At 39.8% G+C, this 24,045-nt stretch overlaps 1 protein-coding gene across 9 annotated transcripts in view; it reads left to right on the forward strand.

The window, feature by feature from the left end:
- FARS2 (phenylalanyl-tRNA synthetase 2, mitochondrial) overlaps positions 1-24,045 on the forward strand; it is a 672,513-nt gene that overhangs the window by 174,062 nt on the left and 474,406 nt on the right. For all 9 annotated transcript variants that reach the window (XM_066268413.1, XM_066268417.1, XM_066268414.1 and 6 more), the window contains one exon: positions 19,399-20,024. In XM_066268413.1, coding sequence (XP_066124510.1) covers positions 19,404-20,024 — 621 coding nt within the window. In that variant the 5' untranslated portion in view covers positions 19,399-19,403. Of the gene's footprint in view, positions 1-19,398; positions 20,025-24,045 lie in introns of those variants that run through there.

The raw sequence follows: 24,045 nt of genomic DNA on the forward strand, positions 1-24,045 counted from the left end.
AGAAAATTTGAATATCTTGGGAAAATACCATTGAGTGATTTGCATTGTGCTTAGGACAGTTGATTTATAGAGAGGGAAAGAAAATTGGAAAGGCAAAGCATTACATCTGCATTGTTATAAAAAATAATAATTGCTTAGCTGATCACTGAATGCAATTAATTAAACTATCTATGGCAGTGTTATCTTTCTACTGGCATTTATTCTTGATGTAATTATAAGTGGGTTTAAAATAGGCCATAAAATTGGCTTCACCTCAACATGACAGAATTTTTAAAAATTAATTTTAATGAGGTTACATTAATCAATCAGGGTATATAGGTTCACAGAAAACATCTCCAGGTTATTTTGACATTTGATTATGTTGCATACCCATCACCCAAAGTCATATACTCTTCCGTCACCTTCTATCTGGTTTTCTTTGTGCCCCTCCTCTCCCCTAGCCCCCTTTTCCCCTCACCACGCCCGGTAACCACCACACTCTTGTCCATGTCCCTGAGTCTCATTTTTATGTCCCACCTATGTATGGAATCATATAGTCCTTAGTTTTTTCTGATTTATTTATTTCACTCAGTATAATGTTATCAAGGTCCATCCATGTTGTTATAAATGATCCTATATCATCATTTCTTATGGCTGAGTAGTATTCCATATTATATATGTACCACCTTTTCTTTATCCAGTCATCTATTGAAAGGCTTTTTAGTTGTTTCCATGTCTTGGCCACTGTGAACAATGCTGCAGTGAATATGGGGCTGCATGTGTCTTTACGTACCAGTGTTTTTGAGTTATGGGGGTATATTCCCAGAGGGATCGGTGGGTCATATGGTTCTTCTATTTTTAATTTTTTGAGGAACTACCATACTTTCTTCCATAATGGTTGTACTTCTTTACATTCCCCCCAACAGTGGTTGAGGGTTCCTTTTTCTCCACAGCCTCTCTAGCATTTGTTATTAACTGTCTTGTTGATAATAGCTAATCTAACAGGTGTGAAGTGGAATCTCATTGTAGTTTTGACCTGCATTTCTTTAATAGCTAATGAAGATGAGCATCTTTTCATATATCTGTTGGTCATTTGTATTTCTTCCTAGGAGAAGTGTGTCTGTTCATGTCCTCTTCCCATTTTTTTTTTCTTTTCTTTTTTTTTTCTGAAGTTGGAAATGGGGAGGCAGTCAGACACACTCCCGCATGCGCCCGACCGGGATCCACCCAGCTCGCCCACCAGGGGGCGATGCTCTGCCCATCTGGGGTGTCACTCTGTTGCAGCCAGAGCCATTCTAGCGCCTGAAGCAGAGGCCACAGAGCCATCCTCAGTGCACTGGCCATCTTTGCTCCAATGGAGCCTTGGCTGCGGGAGGGGAAGAGAGAGAGAGGAAGGAGAGGGGGAGGGGTGGAGAAGCAGATGGGCGCTTCTCCTGTGTACCCTGGCCGAGGATCAAACCCGGGACTCCCACACGCCAGGCCGACGCTCTACCACTGAGCCAACCAGCCAGGGTCTTCTTCCCATTTTTTATTGGATTGTTTGCTTCTTTGTTGTTGAGTTTTATGAGTTCTTTGTATATTTTGGATATTAAGCCCTTATATGTGCTGTTGTTTGAAAATATCATCTCCCACTTAGTTGGCTGTGTGTTTATTTTGTTGTCAGTTTCTCTTGCTGAGCAAAAGCTTCTTAGTCTGATGTAGTCCCATTCATTTATCTTTGCTTTCACTTCCCTTGCCTTTAGAGTCAAATTCATAACGTGCTCTTTGTAACCAAGGCCCATGAGTTTAGTACCTATATTTTCTCCTATGTAATTTATTGTTTCAGGTCTTATATTTATGTCTTTGATTCATTTTGAATTAATTTTCGTACAAGGGGACAAACTGTAGTCGAGTTTTATTCTTTTGCCTGTGGCTTTCCAGTTTTCCCAGCACCATTTGTGGAATAGGCTTTCTTTTCTCCATCGTGTGTTTGTTTGACCATGTACATATGGTTTTATTTTTGGGCTTTCTATTCTGTTCCATTGGTCTGCGTGTCTGTTTTTCTGCCAATATCATGCCGTTTTGATTGTCATGGCTCTATAATATAATTTGAAGTTGGGCATTGTAATACCCCCAGCTTCGTTCTTTTTCCTTAGGATTGCTCTGGCTAGTCAGGGTTTTTCGTAGTTCCATATAAATCTGATGATTTTTTTGTTCTATTTCTTTAAAAAATGACATTGGAATTTTGATAGGAATTGAATTAAATTTGTATATCGCTTTGGGTAATATAGTCATTTTGACTATATTTATTCTTCCTATCCAAAAACAAGGAATATTTTTCCATTTTTTTATTATATCAAAAAGATTTCCTTTAACAATGCTTTATAGTTTTCATTATATAAGTCCTTTACATTCTTTGTTATGTTTGTTCCTAGGTATTTTCTTTTTGTTGTTGTTGCAATCATGAAGGGAATTGTTCTTTTGAGCTCGTTTTCAGATGTTTCATTGTTGGCATATAGGAAGGCAATGGATTTTTCTATATTAACTTTGTATTCTGTGACCTTACTGTATTGGTTTATTGTTTCTAGTAGTCTTTTTGTGGAGTCTTTTGGGTTTTCGATGTACAGGATCAAATCATCTGCAAAAAGTGAAACCTTTACTTCTTCTTTCCCAATAGAAGTGCCTTTCATTTCTTTCTCTTGTCTGATTGCTCTGGCTAGAACTTCCAGCACTATGTTGAATAAGAGTGGTTAGAGTGGACAACCTTGTCTTGTTCCTGATTTTAGGGGAATAGTCCTGATTTTTATGCCATTTAATATGATGTTAGCTGATGGTTTATCATAAATGGCCTTTATTATGTTGAGATATTTTCCTTCTATATCCATTTTGTTAAGTGTTTTAAACATAAAATGATGTTGTATTTTGTCAAATGCCTTTTCTGCATCTATTGATAAGATCATATGGTTTTAGTTCTTTGTTTTGTTGAAATGGTGTATCACGTTAACCATTTTACGTATGTTGAACTATCCTTGTGATTCTGGGATGAATCCCAATTGATCATGATGAATTATTTTTTAAATGTCTTGTTGTATTTGATTTGCTAGTATTTTGTTTAGTATTTTAGCATCAGAATTCATTAGAGATATTGGTCTGTAGTTTTTTTTTGTGTGTGTGTTGTCCTTGCCAGGTTTTGGTATGAGGGTTTTGTTGACCTCATAAAATCTTCAATTTTCTTCTTCAATTTTTTGGAAGACTTTGAGTGGAATGGGAACCAAGTCTCCTTTGAATGTTTGATAGAATTTACTAGTATAGCCATCTGGCCCTGGACTTTTATTTTTGGGGAGGTTTTTAATAGTTGTTTCTATTTCCTCCATGCTTATGGGTCTGTTTAGGCTTTCTGCTTCTTCATGACTCAGTCTAGGAAGATCGTATTGTTCTAGGAATTTATCCATTTCTTCTATATTGTTAAATTTGGTGGCATGTAGTTTTTCATATTACTCTACAATAATTCTTTGTATATCTGTCTTATCTGTGGTGATTTCTTCTCTTTCATTTTGGATTTTGTTTATATGAATCCTTTTTCTTTTTTTCTTATGAGCTTTGCCAAGGGTTTGTCAATTTTGTTGATCTTTTCAAAGAAGCAGCTTCTTGTTTTATTATTTTTTTATAGTATTTCTGTTCTATTTTGTTTATGTCTGCCCTAATTTTTATTATTTTCTTTTTCTACTGGTTTTGGGTTGTCTTTGTTCTTCTTTTTCTATTTCCTTAAGATGTGAAGTTAAGTGGTTTACTTGGGCTCTCCCTTGTTTGTTTATAGAGGCCTGCAGTGATATGAACGTCCCTCTTATTACTGCTTTTGCTGCATCCCAGAGATTCTGATATGTTGTATTGTAATTTTCATTTGCCTTTATGTATATTTTGATCTCTACTGTTATTTCTTCTTTGACCCACTCATTTTTTTTTTTACAAGGACAGAGAGAGAGAGTCAGAGAGAGGGATAGATAGGGACAGACAGGAATGGAGAAAGATGAGAAGCATCAATCATCAATTTTTTGTTGCGACACCTTAGTTGTTCATTGATTGCTTTCTCGTATGTGCCTTGACCACGGGTCTTCAGCAGACCAAGTAACCCCTTGCTCAAGCCAGCAACCTTGGATCCAAGCTGGTGAGCTTTTGCTCAAGCCAGATGAGCCCGTGCTCTGGGGGCTCAGGATCTTGAACCTTGGTCCTCCGCATCCCAATCCAACACTCCATCCACTGCACCACCGCCTGGTCAGGATCATTTTTCAAAAGTATGTTGTTTAGTTTCTACATTTTTGTGGATTTGTTTACCTCTTTTTTGCAGTTGAATTCTAGTTTTAAGGCTTTATGATCAGAAAAAATGCTTGATATAATTTCAGTCTTTCTGAATTTGTTGATGTTAGTTTTTTGGCCCAACATATGGTTTTTGAGAATGTTCCATGTACACTAGAGAAAAATGTATACTCCTGCACTTTGGGATGAAATGTCCTGTAGATGTCTATCATATCCAATTGTTCTAGTGTTTCATTTAAAGCCAATATTTCTTTATTGATTTTCTGTTTGGATGAACGATGTAGAGCCATCAGGAGCATATTGAGGTCTCCAAGTATGATTGTATTTTTGTCAGTTTTTTTTTTTTTTTTTCCCTGAAGCTGGAAATGGGGAGAGACAGTCAGACAGACTCCCGCATGCGCCCGACGGGATTCACCCGGCACGCCCACCAGGGGCAATGCTCTGCCCACCAGGGGGTGATGCTCTGCCCCTCCAGGGTGTCACTCTGCCGCGACCAGAGCCACTCTAGCGCCTGGGGCAGAGGCCAAGGAGCCATCCCCAGCGCCCGGGCCATCTTTGCTCCAATGGAGCCTTGGCTGCGGGAGGGGAAGAGAGAGACAGAGAGGAAGGAGGGGGTGGGGGTGAATAAGCAAATGGGCGCTTCTCCCATGTGCCCTGGCCGGGAATCGAACCTGGGTCCTCCGCACGCCAGGCCGACGCGCTACCGCTGAGCCAACCGGCCAAGGCCTCAGTTTTTGTTTTTATGTCAGTCAGTAGCTTTCGTATATATTTTGGTGCTCCTTGGTTTGGTGCATATATATTAAGATGTGTTATGTGTTCTTGATTCAATGTCCCCTTTATCATTATGAAAGACCATATTTGTTTCCTTAATTTCTCTTTCTGACTGTTCATTGTTGGTGTATAAAAATGCCTCTGATTTCTGAGTATTAATTTTATAACCTGCCACTTTGCTGAATTCGTTTAACAGGTCCAGTAGTTTTTTGACTGAGACTTTAGCGTTTTCTATATACAATATCATATCATCCGCAAATAATGATAGTTTTCCTTTTCCTTTTCCAACTTGAATACCTTTTATCCCTTCTTTTGTCTGATATCTGTGGCTAGGACTTCCAGGACTATGTTGAATAAAAGTGGTGAAAGGGGGCACCCTTGCCTTGTTCCTGATCTTAAGGGATTGCTTTTAATTTTTGCCCATTGTGCATGATGTTGGTTGTGGGATTCTCATAGATGGCTTTCATCATGTTGAGGTATGTTCCCTGTATTCTCACTTTGCTGAGAGTTTTAATCATGAACGGGTGCTGGATTTTATCAACTGCTTTTTCCGCATTTATTGAACTTATCATGTGGTTTTTCTCCTTCCTTTTGTTTATGTGATGAATCACATTGATTGATTTGAGAATATTGTAGCAGCCTGTCTCCCCAGAATAAATCCTGCTTGATCATGGTGTATGATTTTTTCCATATATTGTTGGATCCTGTTTGCTAATATTTTGTTGAGGATTTTAGCATCTATATTCTTCAGGGATATTGGCCTATAATTTTCTTTCTTTGTGTTGTCTTTGCCAGGTTTTGGAATCAGAATTATGCTCGCCTCATGAAAGGAGCTTGGAAGTCTTCCTTCCTCTTGAATTTTTTGAAATAACTTTATAAGGATAGGAGTTAGTTAGTTCTTTGAATATTTGGTAGAATTCACTTGTGAAGCCATCAGGCCTGGACTTTTCTCTGTTAGGAGTTTTTTGATAACTGTTTCAATCTCATTTGGTGTAATCGGTCTGTTTAGGTTTTCTGATTTATCCAGATTGATTTTTAGAAGATTGTATGTTAGGAATTTGTCCATTTTACCTAGGTTTTTTTTTTTTTTGGCATACAGTTCTTCATAGTATTATCTTACAATATTTTTTATTTCTATTGTGTCAGTTGTTATTTCTCCTCTCTCATTTCTAATTTTATTTATTTGAGACCTCTCTCTTTTTTCTTGGTGAGTCTAGTTAAAGGTTCATTGATCTTGTTTACCTTTTCAAAGAACCAGCTCCTAGTTTCATTGATCCTCTGTATTGTTTCCTTAGCCTCTATGTCATTTATTTTTGTTCTGATCTTTATTATTTCCTTCCTTCTACTACATTTGAACTTTACTTGCTGTTCTTTTTCTAGTTCTTTTTGATGCAGGGTTAAGTTGTTTGAGTTTTTTCTACTTTCTTAAAGTGTGCCTGTAATGTTATAAACTTCCTTCTTAGTACTGCTTTTGCTGTGTCCCATAAATTTTGACTTGTTGTATGGTCATTGTCATTCATTTCTAGGAATTCTTTTATTTCTTCTTTGATCTCATTCTTAATCCATTTGTTATTTAACAACTGTCTATTTAGTTTCCATATGTTAAAGAAATTTTGAACTTTTCTGTTGTGGTTGATTTTTAGTTTCATGCCATTGTGGTCAGAGTAAGTGCTTGATATGATTTCAATCTTCCTAAATTTGTTGAGACCACTTTTGTGACCTAACGTGGTCTATCCTAGAGAATTTACCATGAGCACTTGAAAAGAATGTATATTCTGCTGCTTTAGGGTAAAAGGTTCTGAAGATATCTACTAAATCGAGGTGATCTAGTGCAGTGTTTCTCAATTTTTCTAATGCTGTGACCCCGCAATATAGTTCCTCATGTTGCGGTGACCCCAAACCAAAAAATAATTTTGGTGGCTACTTCATAGCTGTAATTTTGCTACAGTTATGATTCGGAATGTAAATACCTGATATGCATTATGTATTTTCCGATGGCTTTAGGTGACCCCACCGGGGTCACGACCCACAGGTTGAGAACCGCTGATCTAGTGTGTTCTTTAAGTCTACTGTTTCTTTGTTAATTTTATTTATTGAAGATCTATCTAGTGATGTTAGTGGGGTATTTGAAATCACCTACTGTTATAGTATTGCTGTTGATCTCTCTTGCTATATTCTTTTCCCATTTTGATTTGTTTATATCAGGCCCCTTAACATTTCCTGCAGCATTCATTGGTTTGGTTGTAATGAATTCCTTGAGTTTTGGTTTGTTGTTTTTTTTTGTCTGGGAAGCTTTTTATTTCTCCTTTGATTTTAAATGATAGCCTTGCCGGATAAAGTGGTCTTGATTGTTGGTTCTTGTTCTGCATTACTTCGAATATTTCTTGCCATTCCCTTCTGGCCTCAAGTGTTTTTGTTGAGAAGTCAGATATCATCCTATGGGGGCTCCTTTATAGTTGATAGCTTTTTTTTCTCTTGTTGCTTTTAATATTTTCTCTTTATCATTTAACTTTGGTATTTTAATTATGATGTGTCTTGGTGTAGGTTTCTTTTGGTTTCTCTTTAATGGAGTTCTCTGTGCTTCTTGAACTTTTAAGAGTTTCTCCTATATTAATTTAGGGAAGTTTTCAGCTGTTATGATTGAACAAAGTCTCTATCCCTTGTCCTTTCTCTTCTTCTTCAGGAACCCCTATGATGTGGATACTATTTTTATTCATGTTGTCACAGAGCTCGCTAAGAGTTTCCTCAGACTTTTGACTCTCTTTTCTTTTTTCTTCTCTGCTTCCTTGCCTTCATTCAAGTTGTTCTCTAACTCGCTGATTTGATCCTTAGCTGTATCCATCCTGTTTTTAATTCCTTCCATTGTGGTCTTCATTTCTGATATTGTATTTGTCATCTCCAACTCATTCTTTTTTAATATTTCAATATCCTTTTTTATACTTACTATTTCTTTATTTAGGTGTTTGTAATGACCATCTATTGTTGTTCTAAGGTCCCTAAGCATCCTTAAAATTATTATTTTGAACTCCACATCCAAAAGTTTGATTATTTCCATATCACTCTGTTCATCTCCTGATGGTTTCTCTTGTGGTTTCATTTGGATTGCACTTCTTTGTCTTCTCATTATGTCTGTGTTTGGGTGTTTTGTTTGTAAAGCTGGTTGAGTCAAGACTTGGTGTTGTCTGCCTCCAGTTTTCAATTGTGTTATTTCTAGGTCTTCTTGGGTTGGTATCAGCTAGTATTTGTAATCCACTTTCAGATCTGGGCTGTTTTGAAGTCTTGATTTGTTTGTTTTCTTAACAGGTGATAGTCTTGTTTACTGATCTCAGCAGGGGGCTTCCTTGAAACTGTATCGAGGAATGTGGTGGGTGTAACCTGAGACTCTGAAGGCCTCTTCTATATTCTGGTTAATCTCTCTGGGGGCAGGGTGTTTTCTCAGCTTCAATAGGGGGAGGAGTATCTCAGATCTCCATGGAGACCTGAGTTACTGCCCCTCCTCCCCACTTCTTGTTTTTAGCTGTGTCTTGTTGCGCTGATTGGAACTGGAGAGATGTCTTGAGATCTTTGATCCTGAAGAAATGTAGCCTTGTTTTGTGGAAGGATCATTCCCTTCCCCAACTATGGCCACCTCTAGCACTGGATGAGTCAGCTTTCAGTTCGTCCCCTACCCCTCACTGTCTGTCCCTCTCTCTCCCCTTTCCACTTGGAAGATAAGGTGGTCCTTTCAACACACCTTGCTCCCTGGTCACCAGGCAAGTGGCTGTGAGCAATATTTTCTGCTCTTTTCCCTGGAGTTAGAGCCCCTCTGGGCTCTCAGCCTCACCCCCCACTTTGTTCCTGTAAGCAGGGGAGATTCAGGCGCTCTCTACCAGGTTTGTTGTGGCTTCTTCTTTGCTCCTTGGTTTTTGAGAGCTGTTCTTGTAGTCCAGAGTTGGTTTTTCATGCTGATTGTTCCTTATTTGATTTGTATTTCAGTTTGTGTGATGAGAGCTGGGCTTCTGTGTGTTTGCCTTCTCTGCTGCCATCTTCAGGTCTCTGAATATGTTCTTCCATTTTCTCTCTCTTCTTCTGATATACATTATTCTTATGTCACTCTTTCTGATGGAGTCAGAAAATTCCTGTAGGGCTATCTCATTTTTTTTTTTTATTCGTGAGTCAGTCTCTCTCTTCTCTCTGTAGTACCTCTAGTTGTCTGTCTTCTATGTCACTAATTCTCTCCACTATCTGTCCTGTTCTATTGGCTAAGCTTGTTACCTTGTTTTTCAGTTTATGAATTGAGCTTTTCATCTCTGTTTGATTAGTTTTCATGGTTTCAATTTCCTTGGTGATGTCTTTTTTCATTTCCTTGAATTGTTTTTTGAGCTTCCTATGTTGCCTTTCAGTGCTGTCTTGTATATCCCTGAATATTTTTAGAACTTCAATTTTAAATTCTCTGTCATTTAACTCCAAGGTTTCTAAGCTATTGAAATTTTTTCTAGCACCCATCTCATTCTCCACTCCTCCCCCTCTCCTTTCTCTCTGTTTCTCTTTTCCCCTCCCACAGCTGAGGGTCCATTGGAGCAAAGTTAGTCCGGGCGCTGAGGATAGCTCCATGGCCTCTGCCTCAGGCCCTAGAATGGCTGTGGTTGCAGAGAAGCAATGCCCACATGGGCAGAGCATCGCCCCCTGGTGGGCATGCCGGGTGGATCCCGGTCGAGTGGATGCGAGACTCTGTCTGACTGCCTCCCTATTTCCAACTTCATAAAAATACAAAAAAAAAAAAGAAATTTTTTATAGAGTTATTCTCATCAATCTGAGCTACATTATTGTCTTTTGTATCCATGATATTCAATTTCTCTTTTTAATGGCATTTGAGAGTGGTATTGTTAATAACACTAATAAGAGTTGATAAAAATTTTTTTTTGAGAAAATGCAGTGAAAAACTGAAAATTCTATTGTGCTAAGTGGAACAAAGATACGTAGAACAAAGGGCCTGGGTTGAGGGGAGTGACAAAGAGGCAAAAATGAGGCAAGAACCCACAAAATGCCACAAGAAAATACTTTGGATCAAGAATAAAATAATTTGTTTATAAATGATGGTTGAATGAGAGAAATAGTGTAAGAGAAAAGAAAAAAATGTTATAGAGAAAAAAGAAAAAAAAGTACAGTGAAAAATGAAAATTCTATTTTATTAAATGGCATAAAAAGTATAGAATGGAGAGTCGAAGTTGGAGAAATGCTAAAGAGATAAAAAGTAAAGTCAAAAGCATACAAAGTGCCACAAAGAAAAAGTTTGAGTCTAGAATAAAATAATTTGTGGTTGAGATTCTAATGAGAGAAAAAGTGAAAAAGAAAAGAAGAAACAAAATGAGAGATAGAAAAAAACTGAGTTAATTTTTTTGGAATGTAACACTCATAGAAAATAATAGAATTGAAAATGTAACACCTATCGGTAATTTGTTCAAAATAATAAGAAATGAATAAAATGGAAAGAGGCTAAAATGACGAAGGTGGAAGGAAAAACAAATAAAAATACAAGAAATAAAATGAAAAAAGTTATAAATATTGTGGATTTTTTCTGGTTTTGAGAAGTTATCTTCCTTTTTTATTCTTCTTTCTCTTTTTGGCTGGTGGCACTGTACCCCAGGTTCTGTCCATGTGGCACTCTTAGGCAGAGATTTGCTGTTATGTTTCTATGGTGATGACATAAACTATACTTCAGTCCCGTTTGTAGATGGGGCTTGTTAGTTTTTGCAGGCTCTGACAATGGGAGAGTCTGTTTTCCCTGAGCCTCTATCCCAATCTCTCCTTCCTGAACCAGCAGCCTGGGACCCAGCTGTGTAGTTGCCACAGCTACTGCCTGGAGAGCTAGAGGCTGTAAGAGCTTCCAAATCTTTCCTTTGTCCCCACTCAATGCAGTGTTCTGGGTAAGGCATTGCCAACCATTGCCGCCAGTGTAATCAGGGAGGGCTGGGAACTGATTGCCTTTCAGGTGTCTTTCTATGAGACTCCAGGTGTGTCTAGTATGCCTCAGCACTCTGCAGGTCTGCTCTCCAGAGGCTGTCTGCAAGCTGCTTGCGCGCCCTTCCCCCCACCAATTCCACAGTTTTCTTCCCCAGGAGTGTGCTTTGTCAGCCTGTATGGCTGGCTGAGGTGCTGCACACAGACAGGTCAAGGTGTAGGGAAGCTGGCCTTTGCGTACCTCCCATGTGCCTTTGTTTGGGATGTCTGGATTATTAAGAAACTCTGGTCACAGCCCACACAGAGGGTCACTACTGGCTGTCACCTACTCTGCCCCTCCATCCGGGAACGCGGGCACCCATGCCCGAAGTGCCAGGTGGATACACTTGCACACTGTCCGCACTTGCTGACCGAGACACAGGTAGCAAACAAGGCAACTGCTCGCCCACTTCTGCTGGGGTCTGCCACTGGCTTCAGTTCCGCGTGTGCTGAGCTACGGGTACAGTCTCCTTGGCTTGAATGTCTCTGCCCTAGCACAGCTTTTGCCGCTCCCCCAGCCCTTCCTTCCTCTCAGTTCCAAGTGAAAGCAGCCCTTCCTCAGATCAGTGAGGAAAGTGGAATACTTCGTTCTCTGTCTTATTTCCTTAGAGTGGATTATATATTCAGCCACCTTTTCTCCCAGTCATACCTTTGTTTGATGTATAGCTATTGCTCGTCTTAACTTCCACGATTGGTTTCAACAGACTGGTCGTAACACGATTTGGTCGTAAATTGAGTAGGCTATATGTGTAGTACTGTGAAATGATGTTATAGAAATCTTTAAGTCAAATTTTATTATAATTTTTTATTGTTATATATCATTATTTTCTTTATTCATTTTATGACATTTGTATCATCTCTACACCATTTTGTTTCTTATTTTTACATTCGTCAGGTTTAAGTAAAACACTGCATTACCAGTACAGCTGGTTTAATCTTTGCAAAGACAATTTCCTCTTGGTAGACATCTTGGGAGGGGTTTGATGAAAAATATCCAAGACACAGAACACAAATTGCTGTACCGAGTCTGGGATAACAGTTGAAATGGTGCACGCAGAGATGGTAGTGCTGCTGGAAGCTGGTCCGCACTGTCATTCGCCCAGCTGGGCAACGCTTGCGCTGCCACATGCAGAGCAGTCGTGGCTAGCGATTGTGGTCGTAAAGTCAAATGTTTGTAAGTTGCATAGGTCATAAGTCAATCAATATTTGTATGTGTATTTCAGATGCTCCTGAAATTGTTTTTTTTGTCGCTAGTTGTTGAATTTGTTGAAATTTCAGGGAGAGGTATTGGGTGCACTCCTTATGGTGCCATTTGTCTATGACAGATATTTTTAAGTAACTTTTCTTACAATAATAATTCAGTTATTTTATCATAAATGTTTAATTAAAACATAATAAATATCTATTTATAAAATTTAGGTATATAAAGGTATAAATATAAGGTAAGGACCAGGGATAATATTTATTAAACCTTACATGTTTCTTTCCAAGGTTTCTAAATATAATATACATGTATTTATAGAGAGATATATAGATAAATACATTATTTACTACATTATAAATGTAAAATTATATCATTGAAACTTTTTGCACCCATTATACTTTATGAATGCATAGTATTTTATGGTTCTAGTATAATTAATCATTCTCTTGTTAGAAATCTTTACGTGTTTGTAATTTTGTTTATCAGTCATACTGTAATGAAACTACTTTGTGTTTAACTTCTATCTTCATTTACATTATTTTCTTGTGATAAATTCCTAGAAGGGTAATTACCCTGTCAAAGGGTATGAACAGTTTTAGGTCTGAATTGCTTTCTTGAAAGGTTGCCTCAGTGGCACCCACAGTAACATTGGGAACTGCTTCTTGCCTTGCCCTTTAATGAGTAAAAGTTAGTGGTCATTTGGCTCTTTCCCTCTCCATTGTGTGTATAATGTGCAAACTGTTAACAGAGTCAAACTTAATTTTTCTTGGTATAAACTGATTTTAAGTGCTGCATCTGGAGGTTAATGGAATGCGCCAGATCTTTTAATGGTTGTGACCGTTCATGGGTCATGTTTGCTTACTGTGGCACTTTCCAGAAAGCTGTTGTGTGTTAGAGCAATTTTCTGTCTAGGGGAGTTCACTCACTGCTTAGTTTCTCCTTTACACTCAAAACTGGGGGAGATTGGCCCTGGCCGATTGGCTCAGTGGTAGAGCGTCGGCCTGGCGTGCGGGAGACCCGGGTTCGATTCCCGGCCAGGGCACATAGGAGAAGCGCCCATTTGCTTCTCCACCCTCCCCCCCTCCTTCCTCTCTGTCTCTCTCTTCTCTTCCCGCAGCCAAGGCTCCATTGGAGCAAAGATGGCCCGGGCACTGGGGATGGCTCCTTTGCCTCTGCCCCAGGCGCTAGAGTGGCTCTGGTGGCGGCAGAGCGATGCCCCGAAGGGGCAGAGCATCACCCCCTGGTGGGCAGAGCGTCACCCATGGTGGGCGTGCCGGGTGGATCCCGGTCGGGTGCATGTGGGAGTCTGTCTGACTGTCTCTCCCGTTTCCAGCTTCAGAAAAATACAAAACAAAACAAAACAAAAACAAAAACTGGGGGAGATTGAAAGAAAGACTGTTGAAACAAAAAATGTATCCATCCTCACTACAAATAATTATTCGGTGTTTTACTAGTTCTAGTCATTGTAGTAAATTTATAGTGGTGAGTTTATTGTAGTCTTGTTGTAGCCTTTAAACAACAAAAGAATCTAAGGTAATTCATTACAATATAACAGATTGCTTCAGATACCTTTTCATTTTAATTAATTAATTAAATTTAACTTAACTTTAAAATAAAATTGCATATATTTAAAATATACAAGATAGTTACTTACTTTTTCATACATTTATACACAGTGAAATGATTTCTACAGCTCATTAATGTAGCATCTCCTCATGTAGTTACCATTATTTTTGTGTCTAATGAGGGCACCTGAAATCTACTCTCTTAGTAAATTTCCAGTATTCAGTGCAGTATTATTAACTGTATTCCTCATACTGTACTTTTGGTCTCTAGACCTGGTCATCTTCAAAACTACCGCTTTGTACCCTTTGGCCAACACCTTTCCATTTCCTCCACCTTCACATCCCTGAGACTACCTTTCTACTCTTCGTTTCTATGTACTGTATTCAACTTTTTTAGATTTCACATATAAGTGAGATCTTAACTGTATTTAACTTGAAGTAGAAAGAATATTTATCTGGGCATCAGGCCACTGGTTCTATTATAACCTTAGGGTATGATTGATTGTCTGCACATTCTTGGGAATACAAGTAATCTGTGACTTGGTTTCCTTATACAAGTGTGTCCGTAAAGTCATGGTGCACTTTTGACCGGTCACAGGAAAGCAACAAAAGATGATAGAAATGTGAAATCTGCACGAAATAAAAGGAAAACCCTCCCAGTTTCTGTAGGATGAGGTGGCAGCATGTGCGCATGCGCAGATGATGACGTAACACCGTGTATATAGCGGAGCACCTCACGGCCATGCCAGTCAAGATGTGGACAGTACAGAGAAAAGTTCAGTGTGTTCTGTGACTTGCTAAATTCGAACCCGTGACCAAAGTGCAACGTGAATATCGGCATGTTTATAACGAAGTGCCACCACATAGGAATAACATTACTCGGTGGGATAAGCAGTTGAAAGAAACCAGCAGTTTGGTGGAGAAACCCCGTTCTGGTAGGCCATCAGTCACTGACAAGTCTGTAGAGGCTATACGGGATAGCTACCTAAGGAGCCCTAAAAAATCTGTGCATGAGCCCACATTGAATTGCACTGAATAGGTATGAAACTGGGAGAGTTTTCCTTTTATTTGGGGCAGATTTCACATTTCTATCATCTTTTGTTGCTTTCCTGTGACCTGTCAAAAGTGCACCGTGACTTTTCGGACACACTGAATATAAAATGTGAGATTTGGACTAAATGACCTCTATGGGCCTTTTAGTGATATGTTTTTTAGTTTATGTGTGTGTGTGTGTGTGTGTGTGTGTGTGTGTATGTATGCGTATACACATATATTATATTTTAGAGAGAGAGATGAGAGAGGAAGAGGGAGGGAGAGATGAGAAAGACAGGGAGGGGGAGAGAGAGAGGGAAGGAGGAGAGAGTGTCAGAAGCATCAACTTGTAGTTGCTCTCACTTTAGTTGTGCTTTGATTGCCTTTAGTATGTTCCTTGACTGGGGATTGAACCTCAGGCTCAAGCCAAGCCAGCATCCCTTTCTCAAGCCAGTGACCTTTAGGCTCAAGCCAGTGACTTTGGGCTTTCTACACCAGGGACATTTTGGGCTCTACCTGGCGACCTTTGAGATCATGTTGGTGATCCCACACTCAATTTCTTTTTCATTGGTCAATGCTTTATCCATTACACCACCACCAGTCAAGCTTTAGTTTTCTTTTTCTTTCTTTTTTTTTGTTTTATTTTGCTTTGTTTATATAGAAGATGAAATCTACGCATATTTTATAATATAATCTCATGAATTAGTTTTGATTGTTTTGGATATAGAATTCCCATTTTTCTTACATGAAAGTATAGATCTGTCTTGTCCAATGTGGTAGCTCCTAGTTACATGTAGTGATTAAAGTAAAATTAAATACAATTAAAATTATGTTTCCCAATTGATGCCTTACCGGGCGGTGGTGCAGTGGATAGAGTATCGGACTGGGATGTGGAAGACCCAGGTTCGGGACCCCAAGGTCACCAGCTTGAGCATGGGCTCATCTGGTTTGAGCAAAAGCTCACCAGCTTGGACCCAAGGTCGGTGGCTTGAGCAAGGGGTTACTCCGTCAGCTGAAGGCCTACGGTCAAGGCGCATGTGAGAAAGCAATCAATGAACAACTAAGGTGTCACAATGGATAACTGATGATTGATGCTTCTTATCTCTCTCCGTTCCTGTCTGTCCCTATCTATCCCTCTCTGACTCAAAATAAAATAAAATAAAATTATGTTTCTCAATTGAGTAATAAGTTAAATGCATTATGAACAGGATCAAGTGTAATTTTTGTATTATGCGGTAGGTATTACTTTCTGTATTTTATACATGAAAAATTTGAGGGCCAGAAAGGTCAATTGATGTGTCCAAGGATGATACACAGTGCCTAACTGGATGGCTTTGAGTCACATCTACATGGACGTTTCTGCTGAGTGTGTTTTTTTTCCCCACCTATTGTATTGATTCATCTCATTATTCTCACAGTCTCTTTTGTGTCAGTGTTAGCACATTTAATATCCACATTTGTACTTATGTTACTTTTAGTGGACCTATAATCTACATATATTTGTGACTAAGAAGATATGCTTAATAGTGGGAAAGAGACTTTTTAGAGTTAAGCTAAAATAGGGCTCAGCAAACTTTTTCTATGAAGGACAATATAATGAGTATTTTAGGTCTGTGGCAGGTATTCAGCTCTGACTCCATAGTAAAAGAATGGCCCTTGGTGCTGGCATTACCTTCCTGGCCTCCTGTATTTTCCAGGTGAACTAATTCTTAGAGAGAAACTCTGCAACTGCAAAAAGAAAGGAACTTACTTTACAGACGGAAATGGGAAAGCTATCATTATTCTCTCTCTGTAAAAGATGATAATAGGAAAAAACAATTGTTTTGGATGGAGAGAAATGACAGTGGGGTGTGTATGCAGGGGCCGAGTGGATAGATAAAAAGTCTGAAAAAGAGGACAAGAAACGAAACTTTCCTTTACTATGGAGAGGTAAGGTGAGGAGAACAAAGAAGGAATGTAAGGAGGGGGCCCGTTTATGGGAAAAGAACCTGGAAGGGAGCTTGGCTATGTGAAGAGCTAGGAATTGAGGAAAGGGAAGGCAGTAATGTATGAGTATGTGCATCAGAATCACCTTCTCCAGAACTCTCAACTTTGTCTAACAGCATTTGCCTTTGGAAGGGAGAAAGACTTTCAAAGCTTCTTTCCAAGGATGCTGAGCAGGGTAGCTGACAACCTAACAGCCTGACATTGCGCTAAGATGTATAAGGTGGCCCATGCATATTTAAAACTCATATCTCTTACAGTGACAAGCCACTGAGCACTGTAGATGGGAAGACACAGTCTTGCTGAAAGTGAGCCAAAAACAATTTTTGAAACGACTTTGACAAAACAGTTCCATAAATGAATAAATCCAGGGAGTTCCTGGGTGTCTTTGAAAACCTCTCACATGACGGCAGAGTCAGAAAAAGATGCTATGCACAATCTTCTAATACGCAGTCATGCACACTTTAATATAACTTGGAGCTAGATAGTCTCAGTTCCATTTTTTTAATTGGATGGACTATACTGCCCGGGTCCATACTCGATATGCTTTTGATGGTTACCTGGAGCCTTATACTTCTCTCCTAATGCAGCTTAATATCATGAAGTTTCATATTTTTTGGTATAATTGTAAGGCCCTTAAAATAAAATACCACGTAGTTTTTTTTTTTTACATAGTTGACTTTACTAAATTGGGCTTTAAAATCTCCCAATTGGTAAAAATTTCAAAATGTAAAAGGTGGATTTGGGTGATTTAACTTTATTGTAAATATTTTATGAACATAGGGATATTACATCTAAAGATTTTTATACAACTGAGATCCCTGAGTCAACTTAAAACTTGTTTCTGTGACAGTGGGGAAAGAATGCTATGTTAAGTGGTTCAGAGTTTTTCAACGATGCCTTATCTTTCCCAGTGCCTCAGAGTTTGGTCAGCTGTACCTGGGTCTTTGTCACCTCTTCTGTGACATGAATGGCCTAAACTAGGTGACTGCTGTGGTGACTTTCACCTGTGGAATTTGGTGCTCTTATTAAATTCTAGGCTTTTTTTTTTAAGCTCTGCTCAGTACTCTGTCTTCTAGCTGCTCTGGTTTCGTTCTCAAGTAACTTTTGTCTTCCTCCTGGTTTATTGTGGGTACAGAGTAGAAATGTGCTCATTTACAAAAGAAAAAATATAAATGATGGGATGCTGCCATGGTATTAAGTTTAAATGACATGACCAGATGTGAGGATAGAAAGGATATGCATTTATAAAAATAATCTCAGCTATCCATTGCTATAGTCTATCACTTTGTATGCTATTTCCTTGTGTCTCACTTTTATTTTTTAAAACATTAAATTAAAATAACCACCCCTAGTATATTTTATTTGAACTGTCAAAAGAAATGTTTTTAATGCCATTTTGTATTATATAATGAAATAATCCAGAAGTCATGCTCTGTCAAAGGTAAGCTGAACTTGTAGTTATGAGGGAGAAAGGCAGAAATGTGCAGGAGAGCTTTTTCCAATATCACTTCTTTTGCTATACTTCAGTGGTGTATGTTTGTAATCAGGTGCTTTCTTTAAGTAAAGGCCCTGCTAAGGTTCAGCTAAGTTCTGTCTTTTACATGATCCATCTGAAGTTTTTTGGTTATAGAATGTAGTCGAAATAAAAGGAAGTTGTGACCCTGGCCGGTTAGCTCAGTCGGTTAACAGAGTTATCCAAAAACAACAAGGCTGTGGGTGTGATCCCCAGTCAGGGCACACACAGGAAGCAACCAATGAATGCACAACTGAGTGGAACAATGAATAAATACTTCCCTTTCTCCTCCCCTTTCTCTCTAAAAATCAATCAATCAATCAATAAAAAGCTCTGGTTGGATATCTTGTTTGGTTGGAGTGACTTCCTTGCATGGAGGTTGCCAGTTCAATTCCTGGCCAAGGCACAAACAGAGGCAGCTCAATGTTCCCTGTCTCCCTGCCTCTCTCCCCCCTTCTAAAAAAAGGAAGTTTTTGCATTTAAAGTTTTATTCAGCATGAGTGGTTCAGAATGTGATATGATGTGATAATGGAAATGTTCTTTAAACTCAAGGATCTAAATAGCAAGAGAAGGGCATCTAGAGATTAGGGATCTAAAAGTGATGTTCAAGATTCTTTTGATTTAGAGCAGTGAATATTAAGTGCTTGTCTGCAGATTTTGTTATATGGATCATTTATGTCAGTGGTCCCCAACCTTTTTTGGGCCACAGACCGCTTTAATGTCAGAAAATATTTTCACGGACCAGCCTTTAGGGTGGGACGGATAAATGTACTACGTGACCGAGACAAGCGTCAAGAGTGAGTCTTAGATGGATGTAACAGAGGGAATCTGGTCATTTTTTAAAAATAAAACATCGTTCAGACTTAAATATAAATAAAACAAAAATAATGTAAGTTATTTATTCTTTCTCTGCGGACTGGTACCAAATGACCCATGGACTGGTACTGGTCCGTGGCCCGGGGGTCGGGGACCACTGATTTATGTGGAGGAGATGGTGGGGGAACTTGTGGGAGACAGGACATTTACTTTCCTCAGAGTGAATCTTAACCTGTGCTTTGCATGTGTGCTCTTTGTAGAATCCATGAAAGAAGTTTCTACAATGGTTTATTTAGCTCTCAGGAGAAATGTGCACTACCTGGTGAGGAAGGCCAGTAGTGTCTCCAGAGGCCATCAGCACCCAGTCTTGGGCTCAAGGCCTTCTGCTTCAGACTTTGCTGCCCGAGGACCTCTGGGCAGTGCGGTGGAACTTCTGGGTCAGTTCTACCCTCAGGATGACCACAGCAATCTCTCCCAGAAAGTCCTCTCCAGGGTTGGCAGGAATCTGCACAACCAGCAACATCACCCACTTTGGCTGATCAAGGAGAGGGTGAAGGAGCACTTCTACAAGCAATATGTGGGCCGCTCTGGGACTCCGCTGTTCTCGGTCTATGATGACTTTTCTCCAGTGGTCACGACCTGGCAGAACTTTGACAGCCTGCTCATCCCAGCCGACCACCCCAGCCGCAAGAAGGGAGATAACTATTACCTGAATCAGACTCACATGCTCCGTGCGCACACGTCTGCGCACCAGTGGGACCTACTGCACGCTGGGCTGGACGCCTTCCTTGTGGTGGGTGACGTTTACCGGCGTGACCAGATCGACTCCCAACACTACCCTGTTTTCCACCAGCTGGAGGCCGTGCGGCTCTTCTCCAAGCACGAGGTGAGTCTCAAGACAGTTTTCATTACTGAAGGCATGGATATTCTTCTTGAGGTCACTCGAGTTTATTTCAGTGAAACTGGAACAATTGCTCTTTGCATTTGTGAGTTACCCTTCTCTGATGACATTCATTATAAAGGTCGAGCCTCAATATTTTTTGACTGACTCGTTGTATTAGTAATTACAGATATTGGTAGGCCTTTCTTTTCTCTTGCCTGTCCTTAACCTTTCAAAACTGAGACCTTTCTCTGGGTTTCTTAAGAACAGTCAGTGACTCTAATTCACCCTCAGTCCAAAGTGGCCAAACATACAGTACTGAAAGCTGTGGTAGGTCTATTCCAGTTTTCAATTAGTAGAAGTTAGTTATGTATTCATGTTGTTAGAGATTAATGGATTTCTTATCCTATAGTAGAGGGAACTGATGATTTACTGGTTTAGACTGTAAACTGTGTTCTTGTTACTAAGCTCTTTCCTTAACCTCCTTGGGTTTTTACATTTCTGGATGCTTTACATTTTTTTTTTTCTCTGTGAGATGTCTTAATTGTCTGTGTTTGGATGTATTGAGCCTTTTTGATTGGGAAATCTGATATTCTGGTTATTCTCAAAAGACCTAACTCATTCCATCTGCTAGCTCATATAGTAATGTATTGTGTGTATGTGTTCTTCCCTCCCTCCTTTTCCCCTCCCTCCCCCCCTCCCTTTCTCCCTTTCTCCCTTTCTCCCTCCCTTCCTTCCCCCCACTTTGTTTTTTTTTGGAAAATTATGAAAATCCCTAAAAGCTTGAGTCTATTTCCTAAAAATCTGCAATACTGCTTATCTTTTATTCATATACTTTAAGCCATCTCTGTTTATTAAGAAATACGTGGAATTAAATGAGGCACAGGAAATATTTTTACTTTACTCCATTAGCATTTCTTTGAGATATGTTCATTGAAACAGGAGGAATAATTATTATGATAAAACTCCCTCCTGCCCACAGAAGCTAATGTGTGCTGGACATGAAAAGGACTAGTATAGTAGGACGCTTAGGCTAATCAGTGACCATTGCCTTATTGCATTGAATGTTGTGGGAGACAACTTTTTGTTGCAGAAAGTTGTTTTCCTTTGAATCTCTGCTAATCCAACAATAGGTTACTTGTCTACAAAAAGTCCATCCAAGTGTGATCTCAGAGCTCCTTAGATGAGCATTCTTACTGCTTGGAAGAGCTATTTTCTGAGTTAGGAATAATAACTATTAGTAAGGATACAGATTTATTAGGAAATGAACAAAGGCAGATCAAAATCTCAGAAATATAACCAAGTGATAGAATGTCATTGTAATTAATGTGCTAGAGGAGGTGTGCTGCCAGTAATGTGCCATCCAGGTCACTGCAGCGGGCAGGTGCTCAGCTCAGCTTACCTCATTAAAAACAGAAAAGGAGGATGACGTCAGAGTAATGGCGGAGTAGGAAGCGATACTGATAAATCTCCCCCAAAACTCAACAAGATCTTCAACCAGAAACAGAAAAACCTATACTTGGAGCCTCCAGATGCTTCACAATACACCCGAAGGTATGGTCAAGTGAAAAATTGGCTAAATATATAACCAAATCCTGAAGGAAATAGGGAGTAAGAAATGCTCCGCCTTCCTCACTAACCTAAACAGGGCGGCTTTCTCTGGTAACTGTGAATATAGAAACTGAGGCGGGCAAAGGGGGTGAATACATCCAGGCCGCGCACAAAAGGCCGAACCAGGCTGTGGCACGGAGATCCTAGCGGAGGAAAAACTGTTCCTGTGGCAAGCCGGACAATACAAGCTAACACTCGCGCCAAACCCAAACAAAGACAGACAAGCGGGGCAGCCATTTTACCCGTTCTCCTGGTTGGTGCGCAGTTAGTGGGCGAGAGATCTCTTCCTAAGCCCCAGAAGTGGGTGTCCGTGTTGCCCCACAGAGAGGCAGGGTCAGAGGCCTTTCTGTGGGCCGAAAGCAGAATCTCTGGGCAGCCCCAGCGCCCTGGGAAAGCCGCGCACGGGAGGGAGCGAGAACTAATTCCAACGGTGGAAATTTTCCATGCTGGTGAGGGTTTCACTCAGGGAAATGCGGCCGGCCTCATATCCTGGTGTGCGCGCGCAGATAGGTAGTGAGCGATTCCTCTGAGTGCCTCGGCAGTGCGCGCCCGTGTTATCACACAGAGGGGCAGAGTCAGGGGCCTTTGTGTGGGCAAAAGCGGAATCTCGGGCCGCCCCAGCGCCTTGCAAAAGCCGCGCACGGGGACGGAGCGAGAGCGAATTCCAGCGCTGCAAATTTCCATGCGGTTGGGGGTTTCACTCAGAGCGTGAGACTACTGGCCGGATATCCTGGTCTGCGCGCGCAGATAGTGAATGAGAGTTTCCTCCAAGCACCCCGGAAGTGGGTGCCCGCCTGTGTTACCGGACAGAGTGGCAGAGCCAGAGGTCTTTGAGTGGGCGGAAAGCCCGCCTGATTATGCTAGCAGCTCTGACTGACTGAGCCTTACCCAGAGCCCTGTGCTGAGTGGGAATAGAGTGGGGAGTTGCCAGCTCTTTGAACCTCTTACTATCCAGGCAGAGGCAGCAACAACCCCATAGCTGGATTATCAGGCTACTAATTGAGGAAGGAACGACTAGGAGAAAGGCTCCAGGAACACGGAATCTCTCACTGTCGGAGCCTATGAATGCTAATGAGCCTTGACCCCCAACGAGACTAAAGCACAATACATGATATTGCCATAGAGACTTATCAACTGCAAACCTCTACCTGAGCGTGCCAAAGGGGCAGAACCTGGGGTACAGAGTCACCGACCAGGAAGAGGGAGAGAAAAGAAAAAACAAGAAGATAACCTCTCAAAATCAAAAATAATCTGCAGACTTTATAACCTATCCCATTTTATTATATTTGTTCGTTTGTTTCTCTTATCTTCATTCTTGATACTTTTTTTCCTCCTCCAATTTGGCCGATTAACTCTCTGCCGGTCTTACTCTCTCCTCTCCTTGAACTACACTACCCATAAGTGTTACATCTCCCATTATCTTTTTTCTCCTCTTCCTTTCTCTCTATGAGGGTTGCACTCCAAAACCCTTAACTCTCTCTCTCTCCTTTCTTTTTTCTTCTTTTACTGGTTCCCTCTTTTTTTCTCTCTCTCTCTTTCTTTTCTCCCTCTATATTAGTTTCTTCCTTTCTCCTTTACATCTCCTCTCATTCAAACATCAATAACAAACAAATTATCTTATCTGGGACTCAAACTTATGTTTGTGGCATTTTGGGGGTTTTTACTTCACCTTTTTAACTCACTAGCAGTGCTCCCATCCCTGGCTCTCCATTTTATCTAGTTCTTGTTCCACTAAATACAATAGTATTTTTTAAATTTGTCCCCCCATTTTTCTGTTCTCCTCTTATTCCTCTCATCATAACTCTTAGACAACCAACACCTAAAAGCAAATCATTTTATTCTTGACCCAATTTTTTTCCTTATTTGCTTTTTGTGGGTCCATACCGCCCCCCTTTTTCTTTTTTTTTTTTTTCTTTTTTTTTGCCCCTTTATTACTTTTCCCCAATTCAGGACCTCCATCACAGGCATTATTTGTTATAATTCACAGTTCACCACAAGATTTTCTCAAGAAAAAGGGGAGAGGAGAGGAAAAAAGGAGGGGGGGAATAATTTCCTTTTTTTAAAAATTATTATTTTATTTTTCTTTATTTTATTATTAATTTTTAAAAAAAAAAACTCTTTTTTATTTTTTATTTTTTTTAACTTTTTATTCTTTATTAAATTTCATTAATACTATCAACAAAACCACCCTCAGATGCCATTAAGGAAGAGAAAATCGAATATCATGGATACAAAAGAAAGAGAGGTAACATAGCTAGATGAGGAAAAATCTATGGAGAAAAAATTTAATATATTGGAAGCCTTGGAGCTAAATGACAGAGAATTCAAGATAGAAATCCTAAAAATCCTCCGAGATATACAAGAAAACACAGAAAGGCAATTTAGGGAGCTCAGAAAACAACTAAATGAACACAAA

The sequence above is a fragment of the Saccopteryx bilineata genome, chromosome 3 (assembly GCF_036850765.1).
Source record: "Saccopteryx bilineata isolate mSacBil1 chromosome 3, mSacBil1_pri_phased_curated, whole genome shotgun sequence".
NCBI lineage: Eukaryota > Metazoa > Chordata > Mammalia > Chiroptera > Emballonuridae > Saccopteryx > Saccopteryx bilineata.